The 23804-nt window shown below is 41.8% G+C and overlaps 1 protein-coding gene and 1 pseudogene across 5 annotated transcripts in view; both read right to left on the reverse strand.

The window, feature by feature from the left end:
- The window catches only part of LOC126091958 (uncharacterized), a 349369-nt gene that overhangs the window by 222397 nt on the left and 103168 nt on the right, over positions 1-23804 (reverse strand). For 3 of the 5 annotated variants that reach the window (XM_049907301.1, XM_049907300.1, XM_049907297.1), the window contains exons 1-4: positions 4843-5083; positions 3803-3970; positions 2397-2636; positions 403-498 (exon numbers count right to left, since the gene is read on the reverse strand). In XM_049907301.1, the coding sequence (XP_049763258.1) occupies positions 403-498; positions 2397-2636; positions 3803-3940 (474 nt within the window). In that variant the 5' untranslated portion in view covers positions 3941-3970; positions 4843-5083. Of the gene's footprint in view, positions 1-402; positions 499-2396; positions 2637-3802; positions 3971-4842; positions 5084-23804 lie in introns of those variants that run through there. The other 2 variants (XM_049907298.1, XM_049907299.1) reach the window with 2 other exon arrangements.
- LOC126092645 (uncharacterized) lies at positions 7042-9779 on the reverse strand (annotated as a pseudogene).

A 23804-nucleotide genomic window follows, 5' to 3' on the forward strand; every position in this document is an offset into this window, starting at 1 on the left:
TGTTGTGGTTTTGGTTCTGTTTCTTGTACTTGTAGGTGTTGGTTTTTTTGTATCAATAGTTATGGTTGACCTACATAGATCAAGGGAAGTGTCCGTTGTCCCGTTAGTTTGATTGTATATTTGGAGGCAGATGTTATTGTCTTATCTATACGTATTGTCATCTTTTTTGCCGTGTATATCTTGTGACATGATAGGCGCCATATTGGAGACGCGCATAATAGTAATTTCCGCCACACTGATGATGGGTCAGAGCAGACGGGTGGAATCGGACACTTCCGTAATCCCCAGATTACAGCCCATAAACCAGAAACAGAACCATTTTTTTTAATATAAATTCCAAAGTTATTGACAGAAATATATCATTTGACAAAATATGCAAGCTGAAAGAATTTTAGTACTTACCTCAGCCCAGAAACAGACAATGAGCGATGCACCAGAAAGAACAAGGGGGTAGTAAGCACTCATTAGACTACTTGACCACCCCTCTTCAAATGCAGTCTGTAGATACAAAATATTAACTTTTTCAGTCTAAGTACAATTTATTGAAACAGTAAATGTTATTGTCACTAAGCATTACATTACAACACTAATTATGGAACTGTCTTAAGTCTAATGCAGCCTAAGTAGGTATAATTACGTTTTACCTTATTATAATTTCAGCTAAGTACCTCCAAGTATAATTTTATGTAACTATGGCTGAGAAACTTTATTAAGTCCCACAGCATCATCAACAGATGTAAGGACTGTTTAACAAATGAATTGGTCAGTGGTAGACTAACAGACGACATCGGAATCAGGTAAAAAATCAAAGACAGTATTGCAAAGGAGTAGGATTCCACTTACATGTACACTATTCTTTACTTTCCCAAACAACTACAAAAGATGAAGCTTATTTTCAAAATTTCATGTGCCCCAACTGACTGTTCCCAAATAATTTCAATTTGAATTAAACCTGAACATAACAAAAAGAGTCACTGTGTAACCAACTGCATACCTGAAATGGTAAAACAACTGTCCATGAGCCACTGAAGTAAGAACAGCAAGAGCAGAACCAAACAAATAGAAAAATGGATTGACAATTCTGATGCCTCAAAATCCCGGGTCCCTCTCAATTTGTGTACCTGTACCTCCTGTGCAAAGGTTTTTTCTCTCTTTTTCCCTTTAGTCACTTGGTTAGCAGACAATGTTTTGTCTCAGATATCATATTTTCATTTCTGATGTTTGTACTTCAGAGATATATTCATTTTGCAAGGTGGGTGAAGAACAAGGTACAAGTGAGCTTATTGTGTTGTCTGCAGTTGCACTGTGCGCTGATGCTGGTAACAACTAGCATGGCAGACGATGGGAACTCAATAGGACGAATCTTGAGTCAATTCACCTTCTATGTTTAGTAAATAAACTTAGCTGGTATTTTATCCTACTGTTATACATAATTATCGTATGGCATTGTTGGCTGGGAGGCCCCATTCAGGGGAGTTCAGCCACCGTATTGCAAGTCCTTTTTAGGAGATGCCACATCGGTGACTTGCGAGTCAATGATGATGAAGGACACACAACACCCAGTCCCCTGCTGGGATTCAAACCGAGGCCCCCTACGTGGTACACGGTAACGCTACCACTGCACTACGGAGGCGGCCTTATCCTACTGTATATACCACCAAAAGGAATCATTAGATTCAGTGATTCTCATTGGTTATCATTCACTGTTACCCGATTGCCTATGAGTAATGTCAGCAAAGTACTACCATTTGTGTGCAACCCAAGGGTACCACACTGTAGGTGCACTTTAGTCAAAGACAAATGTCACTGTTCACCTCTTAACATTCAGTTCCTGTTGTACCAAAGACACATGTTTGTATTATGTTCTCCAGAAAGAAATAATGACACAGCTCATTATTTTTCATCACAAATACAAAACAATGGCCGACAAGCTGACTACAAGCCATCTAGCATCCTACAGACTGGTATTTTAGTTTACTATGTAGTTTCAATAGAACACTTTCAATAGTTTTGTTGACACAAAGAATCGCAATACCTCCTTGGATATCGTAATATCCAAATGCATAAAGCTGAATTTTTTTTAATTTGCCTACTGTGAATACAATGTCCCATTTCTCATACTGCACAACAAATTAATTATTTATTACAAAAGTTATCATTATACTTGCCTCTTATGGTAGTGCTTAGAGAATTACAGAAAGTTTAAATGTCGTTTTTAATATTAAAATATACTGAAGTTTAACAAATCTGAAGTCTTGTCAAAACAGTTGAGGCACTGTCTGATTTAATCGCTACTACTGATGGAGCATCCAGGCAAAATTCATCTGTGATGATAAAGCAGCAAAATTATTACAATAAGTTAGTGTATATATCTGTTAACCTTTACAAGTACTTACTGGAGACGTGAAGTATGCACCCCTAATGACAGCAGCCAAGAAGACTACAAAGTATAACAGCTTCTGTGTAGTTATTCGGCAGGCACGAAGAAAGGATGGGGCCTTCATGCGCTGCCATTCTGCTACAATGCACATTACTAGCTGCACGAGGCACACAAATGCAAGCAGGAAGAAAACGGTCGCAAATGCAACGAAGTAACTGAGGTTTGGTACATGGCAGTCTTTCCCATCAAACTGAATCTGAAACAATGTTTTACTATTAAGTAATAAGCAAAAATCTGAATAATAAATTTAAATCTCTTCTATTTTAATTTATTAACCTATAAAATAAAGAATAAATTTGCAAGTAATACTTCTGAAACTTATGTACACATATAAATATTAAATGATGAAATTTCATTACTGAATTATTACATGAAGTTATTAAAAATTCTACAGATTTTCCAGGTAGGGAGGTTCCCTGATATTTTTGAAAACAATAATACTGCTTGCTGAATAAACAAGAAGTCTTACTGCAACAAAAATAAATAAACTGGACCTTTGAAAAACAGTCATATTTCTTCCAGAGATGCGGTGGAAGAGTATGAACAATAAAATTTTAAGTAGAAAATTTATAACTAAGAACTGAAACACAGTCAAATCCTTGACAGAATGAGATACTGTAGGGAAGGTTGATAAAGAAATTTGTAAAAAGTGTGCAGAAGATTCGATGTGGACAGTTATTAGAAAGGTCTATCAGTGAGAATTCATGTGTGTAGGTGATAGGTTGAATGTAAAAAGAACAATCAAAGATTAAGAATGTAAATTACAAAACGATTTATAAATCGTCACCAAAAACAAGTAATATAGGAAATACGGAAGCGTCCGATCCAGCCCGTCTGCTCTGACCCATGACGTCACAAATATATGGGTGGGATCGGACGCTTTGGACAACCCGTAATATATCCGGGAAGTTAGATCTGTAGATCTATGGAATAATGAATGAGAAGACAGGAATTGGAATGCCTAACAGAAGAAAAAATTGATATCAGTAAGACTTAATTATGTCACCTATCACATTACTAATATAATGTTTCTCCCTTTCTTCATTAATCCTCATCTTGTAAGCCAGACAATATCAAAGCATTTCAGTAGCCCTCTTTAATATTTATGGAGGAACTGTTGTTATAAAATGGATAACCCACTTTCACACAAGAACTCTTCACAAACTTTTTTACTGTGTTCCACTACCCTTTAACAACACAGAAGTAGTGCACACCAATTTCAAATTTGCATTCAGGAAACTATCAGTAACATCTGGGAACTTGCCTCTAGTATACATATTTATAATGACATCTCTTGATATTTTATGATTATGTAACTCTACAATAAAATCACTGTTGAACATAAAAGAAAAGAGCACTCACCTCACAAAGACATGTCCCATTGTGGCATTCCCCATGTCCAGAACAGTTTTCCGCACAACTGTCATTCCACCCCATTATTCCAAACTTCACAAGCAAGGAAAGAGGACTCTGGGAGGACAGCATTAACATCTCTTCCATATTGCTATCCACTTCAGGAAATTAGTACTCCTACAAAAGATTAATGCATACACATTCACAACAAAGTAAATAATCAGTCTGAAATGTGTAATTTTGAGAATATCATTTTGATGTATATCATGCTTTATTTTGAAACATCAATTGACATAATACAGTTAGAAATAATTTACTGTTAGCATCAACTTACTTGGTTTCAGCAAATTTTGGTTAAAAAGCTACAAGGAAACAATTAACTTACACCCGCACAAAAATGTTTGTCACATGCAACCATGCAAGTACTACTGATAAAGCTGTTAATGACAACACCCTGCACCAAGAAGGCACAAAACAATGAACAACATTCATGTAGTGTGTAGGGGGGGGGGAGGGGGGGGCGCACTTGCTCCAAACATCGAAATGCTCAAATACAGCTAATCTTCACAACAAAATATGGTAAACAAGTGACAGGGAAACATTACGAACCAACACGTGTAAACAGAATTCCGAGTCGGTATAAATCTGACAACAGATTCATCTAACGAAATAGTACAAGGAATAAAGCATTGCAATCCTTAATTCAGGAATCTTGCAAGGCATGGAAATCAATGTAAAAATGTACAAAATTCGTATGTAAACAGGACATCACAAAAACAATAATGTTTTGTCACTTAGAAACAGTTTTAATGCATATCACGTTCGGGATTTCAAAATCGAAATCTCGTTTCACAGTGAACATTTTAAAACACAAATCGGATACTCTTTTGATAGCGCTTCTCTGTCTTAGAAACTTACATCAGAATAAGTAGCTACATGCATGCACTTGGATATCACTGTCTGACGCTGACGAGTTGCATAGATGTGAGCAAAATATAAATTTTCTTACTTGTTACTAGTTGTTACTGGTACATAAACAATAAACCCACCTTGCAAACAGTTTAAACAAAGGATTGCTCGAAGGTCAGTTAATATTCAAGCATTCATGCGCCACTAGTTTCAAGGAACTGACAATTTGTTATTACCACACAGACGTATTCGTATCATATTGTCGAGCGAAAGATGCATCACGTTTGACAGTCGTCACTTCGTGTTGCATACTTCACTACGTACACCCACACATCACAGTTAACGTCCGACGACAAACTGTGTTGCAACCACAACACGACGTTACTGCTATCGACAACTGTTCAGTCGAGCTATCGCAGCAGGCAGTGTCGTAGACGATAGAATCGATACGTGAGTCGAAGGATGATACGCACGCTCATTATTCGAATATCTACTTTTATGTCCACACTCGGTAAACCACTGTGAAGCGAATGGCAGAGGACAGAGGGTGCTCTCAATGTACGTGCTGTTAGAGCTTTTTTCCGTTCCATTCATGTATGGGCTCTGGAAGAATAACTGCTTAAATGCCTCTATGCGCGCTGTTAATAATCTAAACTTGCCTTGGCGATCCTTGCGGAACGATACGTTAGTTCACCACCTAGGATTGATTCTTGAAACTTTCTAAGTAGATTTCTATGGGATAACTCGCTTCTATCTTCAAGCATTTGCCAGTTCGGCTTTTTCAGCATCTCGGAGATGCTCTCCCTTAGGTAAAACAAACAAATCTTAGATCATCTGTCCTTCCCTTCTTTCTCTGTTAATCCTATTTGGTACGGGTCCCACACACTTGAGCAATATTCTAGGACGGGTCACACAAGAAGAAGTTCTTTCATTTTACGGTACTTTTAACTACAATCTGCGCACACTTAACCCAACCTGAGGGGTCTATTTAATAAGCAATGAAATAAAATTATTTTGGACACGATAAAGATTTTATGTCTTTTACGGCGTCGTCGAGTTGCAAGACACACAGCAGGACACTTGGTTCATGCTCTATCTGAATCCTGGAATTCCATGCATGTCCCCTCACTAGCACCAACCACGCAATTGTTTCAACATTCGTTTCCAGTTTTACTACTCTTTAGTATTTATTTCACTACTCCCCCAACTTTAAACAATGGTACACATTATCATATGCCAGTGAAGTTTTAATTATCTCTCCCTAACTTTCCTACCCTACCACGTAATGTACCCAGAGATGTTTCCACTTTCACAGATTTTAGACTCCAAGTCAGGTCTCTCCTCTTCGTTACTCCCTGCCCTTTCCAGTACCTTGTTTCGGGGTTTCGTTCCCACCCATCTACCACTTCAATTCCTTTGCTTTTCCATTATTGTTCGCAGATGCAAAAAATTAAATCAAAAGTAATAAGAAAAAGCCGAAGATCGCGGGAAAAAATCTGTATTTTATAACTGTAATATAAAAATTCTTCAGTAATACTATAACATACATTATTAGGAGAGAAATAAAATTTGTGAAATTACTGTATTGTATTATATTGTATGTCAACCGGGGGCCTAGAAACGACGGAGAGGCTCCGTCCCCGCCACAGCCGCAGTGGTCCACAACCCCGCGACGACTACCTCAGTCCACTTCACCCCTCCACCGCCCCACAGCTAACCACTCTTTCAGCGTTAATGAGCGGTACGGACCCCGGTGGACCCCCCCCCCCCCCCTCCCGGGAACGTCTCACACCAGACGAGTGTAACCCGTATGTTTGCTTGGTAGAGTAATGGTGGTGTACGCGTACGTGGAGAACATGTTTGCGCAGCAATCGCCGACATAGTGTAGCTGAGGCGGAATAATGGGAACCAGCCCGCATTCGCCGAGCCAGATGGAAAACCGCCATCCACAGACTGGGCGGCTCACCGGACCTCAATACAAATCCGCCGGGAGGGTTTCGTGCCGGGGACCAGGCGTTCCTTCCCAGTCCGGAAAGCCGTGGAATTACTGTACTAAATTTCCCCAATATCTCGTAACAACTCGTTCAATAGAAACCAGTAGACAACCGCTATTATACACGGTATTGTTTGCGACGATTTCACACTATTACACAACTATTTTTATCTATATTTCATAATTAAAACGCTTTGAAAATTTAACTTTGTCCCACTTTGATTTTTGTGTACAATGTTGAGCTTATTATTTTATCATCCTCTTCTTGTAGCATTTTAGTACATTTCACTGTTCATTACTTTGATATATTCAGCGTTTACAATGAAGTCGTAACGGGCACTAATTTTTATAACCTCTTGGAACGCAGAAGGCCTGAAATTGTTCCACTGTTCAGTCGATTCCTTGTCTTGGTTTTCATTCTATTCATTGAAGAAAACACTCCTTGAGCGCTAGCCGATGAATGAGGCAAGCACAAAAATGAGATCATTAATTTAGATAATTTTGGAAACATTGGTTCTCTGTCGCATTTCTTTACATATCGAACCGCAACCAAGAAGTCTGTCGCAACTATGGTGACAATCTTAATATCACTATTTCGCAGCTCTCTCCACTCTGTGTCTAGCTCTTGTAATTCGTCGTCTTCAATAAAAATCGGAAACTGTGATGCAAGTCCGATGACGAGTTAGATTTGTTCTTTACATTTTCAGCGTCAAGAGCCTATAAGTACTTCAACAGATGGTCATCGAAATGAAATCTCTTACTTATTCGTTGAACATCTTCGATGCAGAAGTCTAAGCATCGAAGCTTGAAATATTTTAGTTCCTGGGGGCTTAGGTTTTGCCTACTGTGAGGGGGATTTTAGCAACAAAATTAATATCATCTAATAGTTTAAAATAACCGGTATTTTTATACTGCACGTTCTCCATCGTTGACTTAGAAAGATAGTTATATTCTATGAAGCAGTCTTAATTTGTTCTCTGTGTACTAGCTATATAGCGGTAAATAGCATGAATTTGTGGTGCTTCACTCTGTATTTTCAAGTTCAGATCGTTGAATAAGGATAGTATGAAGTCCAGAGATTAAAGAAACAGTTTCGTAGAAGGGCTGTTCAGTATCTGCTACACAATGTCACAGGCAAGAAGCCGTTCGCTCAAGACGGCCTCGGTAAAATACATCTTTAAGGACCCATATTGCTCCAGATTTAAAGAAAGCCAGCTTGTTTCACACGGATTACTATCTTTTTAGGCTTTACGTTTACGAAATCCTGAAATTCTCTCAGCTCAGCTACACGCTTAGGACTTGACTGAAAATAGCTGTGAACATTTCCAGTTTAATAAGTCACGGCTCCAAAATACTAACGCGAATGCTTTGCAGACGAATGGAAAAACTAGTAGAAACCGACCTCGGGGAAGATCAGTTTGGATTCCCTAGAAATATTGGAACACGTGAGGCAATGGCGACCCCACGACTTATCTTTGAAGCTAGATTAATGAAAGGCAAACCTACGTTTCTAGCATTTGTAGACTTAGAGAAAGCTTTTGACAATGTTGACTGGAATACTCTCTTTCAAATTCTGAAGGTGGCAGAGGTAAAATACAGGGAGCGAAAGGCTATTTACAATTTGTACAGAAACCGGATGGCAGTTATAAGAGTCGAGGAACATGAAAGGGAAGCATTGGTTGGGAAAGGAGTGAGACAGGGTTGTAGCCTGTCCCCGATGTTATTCAATCTGTATTTGAGCAAGCAATAAAGGAAACAAAAGAATAATCCGGAGTAGGAATTAAAATCCATGGCGAAGAAATAAAAACTTTGAGTTTCACCGATGACATTGTAATTCTGTCAGAGACAGCAAACGACTTGGAAGAGCAGTTGAACGGAATGGATAGTGTCTTGAAAGGAGGATATAAGATGAACATCAACAAAAGCAAAACGAGGATAATGGAACGTAGTCGAATTAAGCCGGGTGATGCTGATGGGAATTAGATTAGGAAATGAGACACTTAAAGTAGTAAAGGAGTTTTGCTATTTGGGGAGCAAAATAACTGATGATGGTCGAACTAGAGAGGATATAAAATGTAGACTGGCAATGGCAAGGAAAGCGTTTCTGAAGAAGAGAAACTTGTTGATATCGAGTTTAGATTTAAATGTCAGGAAGTCGGATCTGAAAGTATTTGTATGGAGTGTAGCCATGTATGGAAGTGAAACATGGATGATAAATAGTTTGGACAAGAAAAGAATAGAAGCTTTAGATATGTGGTGCTACAGAAGAATGCTGAAGATTAGATGGGTAGATCATATAACTAATGAGGGGGTATTTAATAGGATTGGGGAGAAGAGAAGTTTGTGGCACAACTTGACCAGAAGAAGGGATCGGTTGGTAGGACATGTTCTGAGGCATCAAGGGATCACAAATTTAGCATTGGAGGGCAGCGTGGAGGGTAAAAATCGTAGAGGGAGACCAAGAGATGAACACACTGAGCAGATTCAGAAGGATGTAGGTTGCAGTAGGTACAGGGAGATAAAGAATCCTGCAGAGGATAGAGTAGCATGGAGAGCTGCATCAAACCAGTTTCTGGACTGAAGACCACAACAACAAAATGCATTTCATTGTGAAAAGATGCAATACGTCCTACGTCAGCAATTTACAAAATGAATGGTGGGCCCCACCATCTGCAGCACAACCTATCATGTTTTTTTTTGTTTTTGTTTTTTGTATGGTACGTTTGGTCATTAAAAATGCAACGATACATTCACACAGAGTGCTGCAAGTAGCACCACACAGAGGAATGAATCCAAGGAACTCATCATTGATTTTACTATTTGTCATTACATGAACTGCCATACATAAAGATTGTACACCACCCTCGCCAGCGCAATCGTCTACAATAAGGGAAGTATGTTTCTTTTGAGAATTTCAGCGGATTGAGTCAACTTTCCTTCACAGTCATATTATTTATAATGGCTGCTAATTTTATTAATCCGCACTCGTTCAGAATCTGGACACATTGTTTTTATCAAACTGGGCAAGTACTCGATTACTCTTATTGGTAGATCGTGTTCGCAAACAAAACTAACGAGGCGCATTTCACCCTCCTTAATGTTTTAACTTAACTTGGATTTAACGCTCACAGAAGTCATTTGAGCTAATATAAGCTGCTTCGCAACAGTACCGCAATTTTTCACATGGTTTTTCACTGTAGTATGTTTCTTGAGATCACTCCTCCCGGATGTTAAGCTCAAATGTTGGTCACACGCGAAACAACAATAAAAAAAAGAACATCTGTTAATTTTACTTACCCAATAACCACCAACGAAAAAGAGGATCATTTTCACAGTGTTTGTCAGCCCCGATAGCTGAGTGGTCAGCGTGACGCATTGCCGTCCTACGGGCTCGGGTTCGATTCCCGGCTGGGTCGCGGAATTTCTCCGCTCAGGGACTGGGTGTTGTGTTGTCTTCGTCATCATTTCATCCCCATCCGGCGCGCAGGTCGCCCAATGTGGCGTCGAATGTAATAAGACCTGCACCAAGGCGGCCGGAACTGCCCCGTAAGGGGCCTCCCGGCCAATGACGCCAAACGCCCATTTCCATTATATTTCGTGCTGTATTATGTCTTCTTATTTCTTAGCACTCTCAATGAGGCACCGGAATCATTACTTGTATCCTCATTTAACTGTTTAACACCTAATGCACATAGCCATCTCAACTGAGATACTTTCAATACAAACGACATGATGCGCAACGGCAATTTGCTTTGTTTTATTCCGATCATCAGCGCTGAACAGTTCCCCACAGTCGTTTAATGAACAAAGTAAGAGCATATGGACTATCAGACCAATTGTGTGATTGGATTGAACAGTTCCTAGATAACAGGACGCAGCATGTCATTCTCAATGGAGATAAGTCTTCCGAAGTAAGAGTGATTTCAGATGTGCCGCAGGGGAGTGTCGTAGGACCGTTGCTATTCACGATATACATAAATGACCTGGTCGATGACATCGGAAGTTCACTGAGGCTTTTTGCAGATGATGCTGTGGTGTATCGAGAGGTTGTAACAATGGAAAATTGTACTGAAATGCAGGAGGGTCTGCAGCGAATTGACGCATGGTGCAGGGAGTGGCAATTGAATCTCAATGTAGACAAGTGTAATGCGCTGCGAATACACAGAAAGATAGATCCTTTATCATTTAGCTACAAAATAGCAGGTCAGCAACTGGAAGCAGTTAATACCATAAATTATCTGGGAGTACGCATTAGGAGTGATTTAAAATGGAATGATCATATAATGTTGATCGTCGGTAAAGCAGATGCCATACTGAGATTCATTGGAAGAGTCCTAAGGAAATGCAATCCGAAAACAAAGGAAGTAGGTTACAGTACGCTTGTTCGCCCACTGCTTGAATACTGCTCAGCAGTGTGGGATCCGTACCAGATAGGGTTGATAGAAGAAATAGAGAAGATCCAACGGAGAGCAGCGCGCTTCGTTACAGGATCATTTAGTAATCGCGAAAGCGTTACGGAGATGATAGATAAACTCCAGTGGAAGACTCTGCAGGAGAGACGCTCAGTAGCTCGGTACGGGCTTTTGTCAAATTTTCGAGAACATACCTTCACCGAGGAGTCAGGCAGTATATTGCTCCCTCCTACGTATATCTCGCGAAGAGACCATGAGGATAAAATCAGAGAGATTAGAGCCCACACAGAGGCATACCGACAATTCTTCTTTCCACGAACAATACGAGACTGGAATAGAAGGGAGAACCGATAGAGGTACTCAAGGTACCCTCCGCCACACACCGTCAGGTGGCTTGCGGAGTATGGATGTAGATGTAGATGTAGATGTAGAAGAAGTACAAGCAGATGATTCACACATGTTAGTATTATATCATCCGTACAGTACCACGTATCACCTCATTAAAAATTAATTTATAAAGAGTAGTTAATTTCGGAGGAAACTTAGTATTTCCGACAGAACACGAAAAATCGGAAGATCTTCCTACAAATTAAAGGATCTGGCAACGTTGTTTTCCACATTGAGCCCAAGCCACCTATGAAACAACAAAATCTCACTACCCATCCATCCATGTTCGCAGACAGTCATAAAATCTTGCACCATCAACAACAGCAGAATCAATGAAGATTTCAGTCTCATATTCAGGTTTTCCATTATGTGTCAGGCAAAATCAACGTTCTCCGTTTAAAATATCATAAAAATGATTATATTTTTATTTATAAAGCAGATACAGCTTTACACTCTTTTTAAATATTTGATAACTGTACTTCTACATGTCTTAAAACTTCTTGGCTCAATAGTGTACAGAATTTTAGGGGACGCAACGTGGTGAATAACGGGAAGCGTACATATATTGCGTGTACACTCCACAATAATTCACAAAGAATGGATAGAAATGAAAAAAAAACTGTTGTTCAAGCATATATAATTATCGCCAGCTTAATATTTTCTTCTAAGAGTAACCGTACGTCTCTGTAGGGTGGGTGATATCTATGGAATAGAAAAGTGTTATTACACTGTTTCCTGAATTTTATAGCGAAAACATAAACACACAAAAAAGTCATTTTGGGATTATCTTAAGTGAAGATGTCAACATACAAATTGATATAACATACGTAAATACATATTCGTAGTGACTATTTTGAAAAATTAATATTCTAATGACCCATAAATAATGTGGTTATTGTTGAAGACCGACATTCCCATCTTTTCTTTTTTTAAAAAAAAACCATACACAGGACATCTAAATGGTAAATTGGAATTTTATCTAAATGGTAAATTGGAATTTTCTGATGACATGTGTCACGCGGACATGCCCAAACAATTACTTAAATCTGCTTTCTAACATGCTAAAGACATAGGTCTTAAATCACCTTAAATACTGTTCTGAGCCGTTCTTAATGTCTCACGATTTTCCTGGTTCACTGATGTAGGCTTGTTGACTGTTAGCGAACAAACTAGTAGCGATGAAAAAACATTTTCTTCTCTATTAAACTTAGAAAGAGATAAATGATAGTAGATCAACGTGTTTTCATTCAAGTTTATACAAACAATAGGAAGGTATAGTAGTTTTATTAATTAACAATACACTGAGTGTTGCATCTATTTATTTGCGTACCTAAAAAAAATCCTTGAGCATCGACTTCAACCATATTCACAACAGCCAAAAGTATCAAGAGTCAAACACTGCGAGAGTTTTGCTGTTAATCGGAGTAAAATGTATGTAAATTAAATTAAAAAGAAATTCAGTTTAAATTACATCCTCCTGAGATGACAATGAGGTACATACATTTCGGTGGAAATATAATAAAAACCGAACTGTTTTACAAATCGCGTCAGTATCCTCCCCAGATATTATTCTGAGACAGAATAAGGCATTTAGTCACCCTCGTTTATTACCAGGTGAAAGATAAGCTCTCCCATAATTCACTGGTGCAATGCGAAAGCAACTCTGATGTAACCGTGTTATACTGTACAGTCACTGTAGATACATTACAAATATCATTTGAAGATGTGTACACTACCTGATCAAAAGTATCTGGACACCCTATGTAATGCGAAATGATCAGAAGACGTTACACGAGGCGGACTAGTCAGTATAAAAGAAGGAGGAGAATAGTTAAACAGACACACAAAGCGGGTACTAGTTCCCGCATCCCAGACACAGCGGAAAGACTGCGGGAGACACTCATCCCAGCCCTCCGGCACTCAATCATTGGGGAGAACGTGCTGCAAATTACAGCCTTAAAATCTGTTATATGAAAACCCTAGAAATTTTTAAATAAAACAAACCTTACTAATGTTCTACATCATTATTCTTCATGTTGTTGTTGTGGTCTTCAGTCCTGAGACTGGTTTGTTGCAGCTCTCCATGCTACTCTATCCTGTGCAAGCTTCTTCATCTCCCAGTACCTACTGCAACCTACATCTTTCTGAATCTGCTTAGTGTATTCATCTCTTGGTCTCCCCCTACGATTTTTACCCTCCACGCTGGCCTCCAATACTAAATTGGTGATCCCTTGATGCCTCAGAACATGTCCTACCAACCGATCCCTTCTTCTGGTCAAGTTGTGCTACAAACTTCTTTTCTCCCCAATCCTATTCAATACTTCCTCATTAGTTATGTGATCTACCCATCTAATCTTCAGCATTCTTCTGTAGCACCACATTTCGAAAACTTCTATTCTCTTTATAACCCTGTAGTTACCTGACCAGAAGTCGTGTTCCTCCTGCCACCGAACTTCACTAATTCCCACTATATCTAACTTTAACCTATCCATTTCCCTTTTTAAATTTTCTAACCTACCTGCCCGATTAAGTGATCTGACATTCCACGCTCCGATCCTAGAACGCCAGTTTTCTTTCTCCTGATAATGACATCCTCTTGAGTAGTCCCTGCCCGGAGATGCGAATGGGGGACTATTTTACCTCCGGAATATTTTACCCAAGAGGACGCCATCATCATTTAACCATTCAGTAAAGGTGCATGCCCTCGGGAAAAATTACGGCCGTAGTTTCCCCTTGCTTTCAGCCGTTCGCAGTACCAGCACAGCAAGGCCGTTTTGGTTATTGTTACAAGGCCAGATGAGTCAATCATCCAGACTGTTGCCCTTGCAACTACTGAAAAGGCTGCTGCCCCTCTTCAGGAACCACACGTTTGTCTGGCCTCTCAACAGATACCCCTCCGTTGTGGTTGCACCTACGGTACGACTATCTGTATCGCTGAGGCACACAAGCCTCCCCACCAACGGCAAGGTCCATGGTTCATGGGGGGGTTTATTCTTCATGTGTACATATTTATTTATCAACATGGTCACCCTGCAAGGAACACATTTCTCACAAGGAGAGACCAGTTTGGCGGAGCCGTAACCTCACCTCTGCTTGCGCCGCTTCATCACTATCTAAGTGAAGTCCTCGAAGGTGTTCTTTAAGCTCTGGAAACAGATGAAAATCGGATGGGGCGAAGTCGGGACTGTGTAGATAATGATCGATGACAGTGAACCCAAGGCGTCAGATTGTTGTAGATGTCGCAACGCTCGTCTTCTGGCATTGTCATTCTGGAGGGGGTGGTCCAAGTGTAGACGAACTCTTCGCACTGGAAACTCGATTACAGCAAACTTTTTCTCACGCACCGACGTAGTTACGTTACACACCGCCGTGCTACACGCTACAATTCGAAAAGCTCTAGCGGCAGAGGACTACAAATACGTGGACTACAATAACTGGTGAAATGCCCTCAGACTTCAAGAAGAAAGCAGGTGCTGACAGATGTGAAAATTACCGAACTATCAGTTTAATTAGCCACGACAGCAAAACACTAACACGAATTCTTTACAGACGAATGGAAAAACTGGTAGAAGACGACCTCGGGGAAGATCAGATTGGATTCCGTAGAAATGTTGGAACACGTGAGGCAATATTGACCCTACGACTTACCTTAGAGAATAGATTAAGGAAAGGCAAACCTACATTTCTAGCATTTGTAGACTTAGAGAAAGCTTTAGACAATGTTGATTGGAATACTCTCTTTCAAATTCTGAAGGTGGCAGGGGTAAAATACAGGAAGCGAAAGGCTATTTACAATTTGTACAGAAAAAAAATGGTTCAAATGGCTCTCAGCACTATGGGACTTAACATCTGAGGTCATCAGTCCCCGAGACCTAGAACTAATTAAACCTAACTAACCTAAGGACATCAGACACATCCATGCCCGAGACAGGATTCGAACCTGCGACCGTAGCGGTCGCGCGGTTCCAGTCTGAAGCGCCTGGAACCGCTCGGCCACCGTGGCCGGCTTTGTACAGAAACTAGATGGCAGTTATAAGAGTCGAGGGGCATGAAAGGTAAGCAGTGGTTGGGAAGGAAGTGAGACAGGGTTGTAGCCTATCCCCGATGTTATTCAATCTGTATATTGAGCGAGCAGTACAGAAAACAAAAGAAAAATTCGGTGTAGGTATTAAATTCCATGAAGAAGAAATTAAAACTTCGAGGTTCGACGATGACATTGTAATTCTGTCAGAGACAGCAAAGGACCTGGAAGAGCAGCTGAACGGAATGGACAGTGTGTTGAAAGGAGGATACAAGATGAACATCAACAAAAGCAAAACGAGGATAATGGAATGTAGTCGAATTAATTCGGGTGATGCTGCCGGAATTAGATTACAAAATGAGACACTTAAAGTAGTAAATGTGGTTTGCTATTTGGGGAGCAAAATAACTGATGATGGTCGAAGTAGAGAGGATATAAAATGTAGACTGGCAATGGCAAGGAAAGCGTTTCTGAAGAAGAGAAATTTGTTAACATCGAATATAGATTTAAATGTCAGGACCACTGCCCCCCCCCCCCCCCCCATTTCCACCACCAACACCACATTCGGCGCAGCGACCAATAAAAAAATACGCCAACACTGCAACGCCGACTGGCAAAATTGTGAAGACGTAATCCGTGAAGAACTACTGGTAGAGGAACCATTAGCCAAAACTTCTAAAAATGAACTGGACCCAGGAAATGGTCCATTAGAGGGCGTACTATAACGAGTCATCAACAAACAATAAACAACTGAAAACACACAATTCCTCAATCAGCCTCAAGACTCATCCGCAGAAATAAAAGGCTGTACTGGAAAATTAGAAGAGAATACAATCCTAAGGCGAAAACCATTTGCAAAGGAATAAATGCCAGGATAAAATGGATTATATCAGATTTCTAGGCGTAGCATCTTCGATTAGAAATTAAAACGTCCTACGTCACGGGTTCGAACACGGCCACCGCTTAAATTTTAAATAAGAATCGTCAAAGGTGATGGGCAAAGATTTCCGGCTGAAATCACCCTCGTTCTGCCAACGGCCTTGTTAAAGAAGGCGGAGGGGTGGACAGCGGTTCAGGGCACTTTCTTGCTCTTGGGATGGACAACTGCCCCTAGAGGCAAAAGAATCGGGAATGATCAGCGTCATGAGGATGCAGAAGGCAATGGAAACCACTGCATTAAAGACACGTAACGTGTATCCACAGAACATGTGGCCTGTAATTGAAGAAGTGTCATGATGATGTCTCCATTGGCAAAAGATTCCGGACTAATTCCCCATTCGGGTATCCGGGAGAAGACTGACAAGTGTGAGGTGACCACGAGAAAAAGATTAAATAACCGACGAATAGATAACTTTCTACGAATCGGGGCATGAATGTCAGAAGGCTGAACGTGGTAGGGAAGCTAGAAAATCTGAAATGGGAAATACTAATCCTCAGTCTATACATAATGGGGGTCAGTGAAGTGAAATGGAAAGAAGACAAGGATTCCTGGTCAGATGAGTGCAGAGTAATGTCAACAGCAGCAGGAAATGGTATAATGGTAGTAGGGTTCGTTATGAATAGGTAGGTAGGTAGAGAGTGAGTTTCTCTGACCAGTAAAGTGGTAGGGTTGTTCTCATCAGAATCGACAGCAAACCAACACCGACAACGATATTTCAGGTGCACATGCCGACATCGCAAGCCGAAGTTCAAAATACATAGAAGGTAGATGAGGATATTGAACGGGTAACTCAGTACGTAAAGCGAAATGAATATCTAATAGTCACGCGCTGGCCGGTGTGGCCGAGCTGTTCTAGGAGTTTCAGTCTGGAACCGCGCGACCGCTACGGTCGCAGATTCGAATCCTGCCTCGGACATGGATGCGTGTGATGTCCTTTGGTTAGTTAGGTTTAAGTAGTTCTAAGGGACTGATGAACTCAGATGTTAAGTCCCATAGTGCTCAGAGCCATTTTTGAATAGATACTGGATTGCAAGGAGTACCCAGAAGTAGATATAGATTCAGATAGCAATTTTGTATGGATGAAGACTAGGCTGAAGTTTAAGAGAATGATTCAGTGCGCAAAGAAATGGGATAAGGAATTTCTAAGGAGTGAAGAGATGCGCTTGAAGTTATCTGAGGCTATTAATACTGCGATAAGGAATAGCTCAGTACACAGTTCAGTTGCAGAGCAACTGTTGTTGTTGTTGTGGTCTTCAGTCCTGAGACTGGTTTGATGCAGCTCTCCATGCTACTCTATCCTGTGCAAGCTCCTTCATCTCCCAGTACCTACTGCAACCTACATCCCTCTGAATCTGCTTAGTGTATTCATCTCTTGGTCTCCCTCTACGATTTTTACCCTCCACGCTGCCCTCCAGTACTAAATTTGTGATCCCTTGATGCCTCAGAACATGTCCTACCAACCGATCCCTTCTTCTAGTCAAGTTGTGCCACAAACTCCTCCCCAATTCTATTCAATACCTCCTCATTAGTTATGTGATCTACCCATCTAATCTTCAGCATTCTTCTGTAGCGCTACATTTCGAAAGCTTCTATTCTCTTCTTGTCGAATCTATTTATCGTCCATGTTTCACTTCCATACATGGCTACACTCCATACAAATACTTTCAGAAAGGACTTCCTGACACTTAAATCTATACTCGATGTTAACAAATTTCTCTTCTTCAGAAACGCTTTCCTTGCCATTGCCAGTTTACATTTGATATCCTCTCTACTTCGACCACCATGAGTTATTATGTTCCCCAAACACAAAACTCCTTTACTACTTTAATCTAATTCCCTCAGCATCACCCAACTTAATTCGACTACATTCCATTATCCTCGTTTTGCTTTTGTTGAACCAAAGATGGCAATCACAGGAGTTGGAAAGAAAAATCTAGGTACAGGGAGGAGGGGGAGGAGGAGGAGATTAGTGTTTAACATCCCGTCGACAACGATGTCATTAGAGACCGAGCACAAGCCTGGATAAGGAATGAATGGGGAAAGAAGGCGGTCGTACCCTTCCTAAGGATCCATTACGCCATTTGTCTTAAGCGATTTAGGGAAATCACGGAAAACCTAAATTAGGATGGCCGGACGCGGGTTTGAACCGTCGTCTTCCCGAATGAGAGTGCTGTATGCCAGCCACTACGCTACCACGCTCGGTAAAACATAGGTACAAAGAAGGTAACAGAATAAATACTTCAGTTGATCGATGAAAGAAGAAAGTACAAAAATGTCCAGGGAAATTCAGAAATACAAGTCACTTAGGAATGACATAAATAGGAAGTGCCGGGTAGTAAGGCGAAATAGCTGCATGAAAAACGTGCAGAAACCGAAAACGAAATGATTGTCGGAAGGACTGATTCAGCATACAGAAAAGTCAAAACAGTTTTCGATGGAATTAAAAGTAAGGGTGGTAACATTAAGAGTGAACCGGGAATTCCACTATTAAATGCAGAGGAGAGAGCGGATAAGTGGAAAGAGTACACTGAAGACCGCATGAGGGGCAAGTCTTGGCTGATGACGTGATACAAGAGGAAACAGGAGTCGATGCAGAAGAGATAGGGAATCCAGTATTAGAATCAGAATTTAAAAGAGCTTTGCACTGCGTAAGATCAAAAAGGCAGAATTTCTAAAGTCATTGGGGGAAGTGGCAACAAAACAAACTATTCATTTTGGTGTGTAGAATGTATATTTCTGGTGATATACCATTTAATTTTTTAGAAAACATCATCCACACAATTTCGAAAACTGTAAGAGCCGTCAAAGGCGAGAATTATCGCACAATCAGCTTAAATAGTTCATGCATCCGAGTCGCTAACAAGAATAATATACAGAAGAATGGAAAAGAAAATTGAGGATCTGTTAGATGATGATCAGTTTGGCTTTAGGAAAGGTAAAGGCACCACAGAGGCAGTTATGACGTTGCGGTTTACAACGGAAGCTACACTAAAGAACGATCAAGACACATAGGATTTGTCGACGTGGAAAAAGCGTTCGACAATGTCAAACGGTGCAAGACATTCGAAATTCTGAGAAAAATAGGAGTAAGCTATAGGGAAAGACGGGTACGGACAATATGTACAAGAGCTAAGAGGGGACAATAAGATCGGAAGACGGAGAGCGAAGTGCTCAGATTAAAAGGGTGCAAGAATGGGATTTAGTCTTTCCCCGCTACTGTTCAAGATATACATCGAAGAAGCAATGATGGAAATAAAAGAATGGTTCAAGAGTGGAATTAAAATTCAAGGTGGAAGGATATCAGTGATAACATTCGCTGATGACATTGCTATCCTCAGTGAAAGTGAAGAAGAATTACAGAACTTGCTGAATGGAAACAACAGCCTAAATAGTACAGAATATGGACTGAGAGTAAATCGGAGAAAGACGAAAGTAATGAGAAGTAACTGACATGAGAACCGCGAGAAACCTAATATCAGAATTGATGGTCACGAAGCAAATGAAGTTAAGGAATTCTGCTAGCTAAGCGGCAAAATAATCCATTAAGAACGGAGCAAGGAGGACATTAAAAGCAAAATAGCACGGGCAGAAAGGGTATTGCTGGCCAAGAGAAGTCCTAGTATCAAACATAGACCCTAATCTGAGACAGAAATTTCTGAGGATGTACGTTTGGAGCACAGCACTGTGTGATGGTGAAACATGGTTGTGGAAAAACGGGAAAAGAAGAGAATCGAAGCATTGGAGATGTGGAGCTACAGAAGAATGTTGAAAATTACGTGGACTTTCTTAAGGTAGGGTTGATTCAAATGGCTCTGAGCACTAAGGGACTTAACTACTGAGATCATCAGTCCCCTAGAACTTAGAACTACTTAAACCTAACTAACCTAAGGACAACACATACATCCATGCCCGAGGCAGGATTCGAACCTGCGACAGCAGCGGTCGCGCGGCTCCAGACTGTAGCGCCTAGAACCGATCGGTCACTCCGGCCGGCGATAAGGTAGGGAATCAGGAGGTTCTCCGGAGAATCAGCGAGGGAAGGAATATATGGAAACACTGACAACCAGAAGGGACAAGATGGTAGTACTCAGTGAGAAACACGTGCAAAGAACTCGACTACAAAGATTGCGCAAAATACTGGAAACGAGTCAAAACGCCCACAGGGCAGAATAAACCAACGAAACACTGCCCCATATTAGATAAGGAACCCACAATAGACCATCAAGACATGGTTGAGGCCTTCAAGGTAGTGTTAGAAGGAACACTCTCCTTCGCAGAAAATCCAAAATCCAACAACAAATCTACATCTACATCTACATCTACATCCATACTCCGCAAGCCACCTGACGGTGTGTGGCGGAGGGTACCTTGAGTACCTCTATCGATTCTCCCTTCTATTCCAGTCTCGTATTGTTCGTGGAAAGAAGGATTGTCGGTATGCCTCTGTGTGGGCTCTAATCTCTCTGATTTTATCCTCATGGTCTCTTCGCGAGATATACGTAGGAGGGAGCAATATACTGCTTGACTCTTCGGTGAAGGTATGTTCTCGAAACTTTGACAAAAGCCCGTACCGAGCTACTGAGCGTCTCTCCTGCAGAGTCTTCCACTGGAGTTTTACTATCATCTCCGTAACGCTTTCGCGATTACTAAATGATCCTGTAACGAAGCGCGCTGCTCTCCGTTGGATCTTCTCTATGTCTTGTATCAACCCTATCTGGTACGGATCCCACACTGCTGAGCAGTATTCAAGCAGTGGGCGAACAAGCGTACTGTAACCTACTTCCTTTGTACACACTAGAAGAATACCTCACAATAATACTTAAAGCGCCGAGAGTAGACTAGAACCGGCCGGAGACCTCATCAGCAACATCGCAGAAGACAAATAGACGCAATAACCATCGGAAATGGTACGTATAAAAAGATTCCACCTACGAAAAACCTTCCTTGACATCACAATCCCGACGCAACTCATTATGTTCAACTTCACCATAACAAACAAAGTAATGCCAGAGACGGAAAATATGCAAATTTGTAATGACTCCAAAACCAAATAAACCTAAAACTGACGCTCAGTCACACCGTCCAATATCACTGCTGAAGACCATCCCCAAGACATACGTGAAAATCATGAGAGACGACCTCAGAAAATACGCAGAAGAAAAGTAGATAATTCCCACAAAACAGACGTCAGAAAAAAATTCGACAAATGATTCTCTAGGAAAACTCACCACAGATATCGCTGGAACTATGAGCAGAGGCCACTGCACACAAACCATAATAGCGGACACTGCGACAAGATATAGAACAAAGTGATGTGATCTTTCAGGTTTTTCTCGACGCGATTGATTAATAGTGAGGTTCCGGGTGTGCGGCCGAGTTGTTATTGTCATTTTAGGTACAATATTTCGACGACCGACCAAGTAGTCTTCTTTAGGTGCAACGAGTTTTGCTGTTATGTGTACTCGCTGCCTTGTTTCCAGACTGTGAACTACTGTTGGTGTCGCGGCGCTATTTATAGCCGAATTCGATTCCCGTACGCCTACTACGCCCTTTGATGCTCTTTTGTTTTTCAGAGCTCTCAGTGATATTCCCTGAAATGTAAATTCTCTCAGCGTTTTCCAACTCTCGTGGATGTGATGGTCGGTGATATTTTAATAAATTGAGTGCCGCATTCCAAGCGTTATTTAAACTGAAATCGCTGTCTCTGTTTATTAGGTTTTCTGACATCTTTATTTCGATGGACTCCTTAATTATACCATTCCATCAACTTGGCGCTCACACCGCGATCCTGGTCTTATCGTATTTCATTTCATGATCATATTCGAGGCAGGGCTCGCCGACAGATGATCTGCTTGGTTGTTTTAGTCGGGCCTGGCGCTGATATTCCTTACATCTGCCCTCGTCTACCCCACGTAAGACATGTCGCATCCGCATGGAATGGGGCTTTCAGAGATCTCGATCGTCTTTAATATTACAAAGAACACCTTTTATTTATGGAGTGTAGCCATGTATGGAAGTGAAACATGGACGATAACTACACTCCTGGAAATGGAAAAAAGAACACATTGACACCGGTGTGTCAGACCCACCATACTTGCTCCGGACACTGCGAGAGGGCTGTACAAGCAATGATCACACGCACGGCACAGCGGACACACCAGGAACCGCGGTGTTGGCCGTCGAATGGCGCTAGCTGCGCAGCATTTGTGCACCGCCGCCGTCAGTGTCAGCCAGTTTGCCGTGGCATACGGAGCTCCATCGCAGTCTTTAACACTGGTAGCATGCCGCGACAGCGTGGACGTGAACTGTATGTGCAGTTGACGGACTTTGAGCGAGGGAGTATAGTGGGCATGCGGGAGGCCGGGTGGACGTACCGCCGAATTGCTCAACACGTGGGGCGTGAGGTCTCCACAGTACATCGATGTTGTCGCCAGTGGTCGGCGGAAGGTGCACGTGCCCGTCGACCTGGGACCGGACCGCAGCGACGCACGGATGCACGCCAAGACCGTAGGATCCTACGCAGTGCCGTAGGGGACCGCACCGCCACTTCCCAGCAAATTAGGGACACTGTTGCTCCTGGGGTATCGGCGAGGACCATTCGCAACCGTCTCCATGAAGCTGGGCTACGGTCCCGCACACCGTTAGGCCGTCGTCCGCTCACGCCCCAACATCGTGCAGCCCGCCTCCAGTGGTGTCGCGACAGGCGTGAATGGAGGGACGAATGGAGACGTGTTGTCTTCAGCGATGAGAGTCGCTTCTGCCTTGGTGCCAATGATGGTCGTATGCGTGTTTGGCGCCGTGCAGGTGAGCGCCACAATCAGGACTGCATACGACCGAGGCACACAGCGCCAACACCCGGCATCATGGTGTGGGGAGCGATCTCCTACACTGGCCGTACACCACTGGTGATCGTCGAGGGGACACTGAATAGTGCACGGTACATCCAAACCGTCATCGAACCCATCGTTCTACCATTCCTAGACCGGCAAGGGAACTTGCTGTTCCAACAGGACAATGCACGTCCGCATGTATCCCGTGCCACCCAACGTGCTCTAGAAGGTGTAAGTCAACTACCCTGGCCAGCAAGATCTCCGGATCTGTCCCCCATTGAGCATGTTTGGGACTGGATGAAGCGTCGTCTCACGCGGTCTGCACGTCCAGCACGAACGCTGGTCCAACTGAGGCGCCAGGTGGAAATGGCATGGCAAGCCGTTCCACAGGACTACATCCAGCATCTCTACGATCGTCTCCATGGGAGAATAGCAGCCTGCATTGCTGCGAAAGGTGGATATACACTGTACTAGTGCCGACATTGTGCATGCTCTGTTGCCTGTGTCTATGTGCCTGTG

The sequence above is a fragment of the Schistocerca cancellata genome, chromosome 7 (assembly GCF_023864275.1).
Source record: "Schistocerca cancellata isolate TAMUIC-IGC-003103 chromosome 7, iqSchCanc2.1, whole genome shotgun sequence".
In the NCBI taxonomy this organism is placed as follows: domain Eukaryota; kingdom Metazoa; phylum Arthropoda; class Insecta; order Orthoptera; family Acrididae; genus Schistocerca; species Schistocerca cancellata.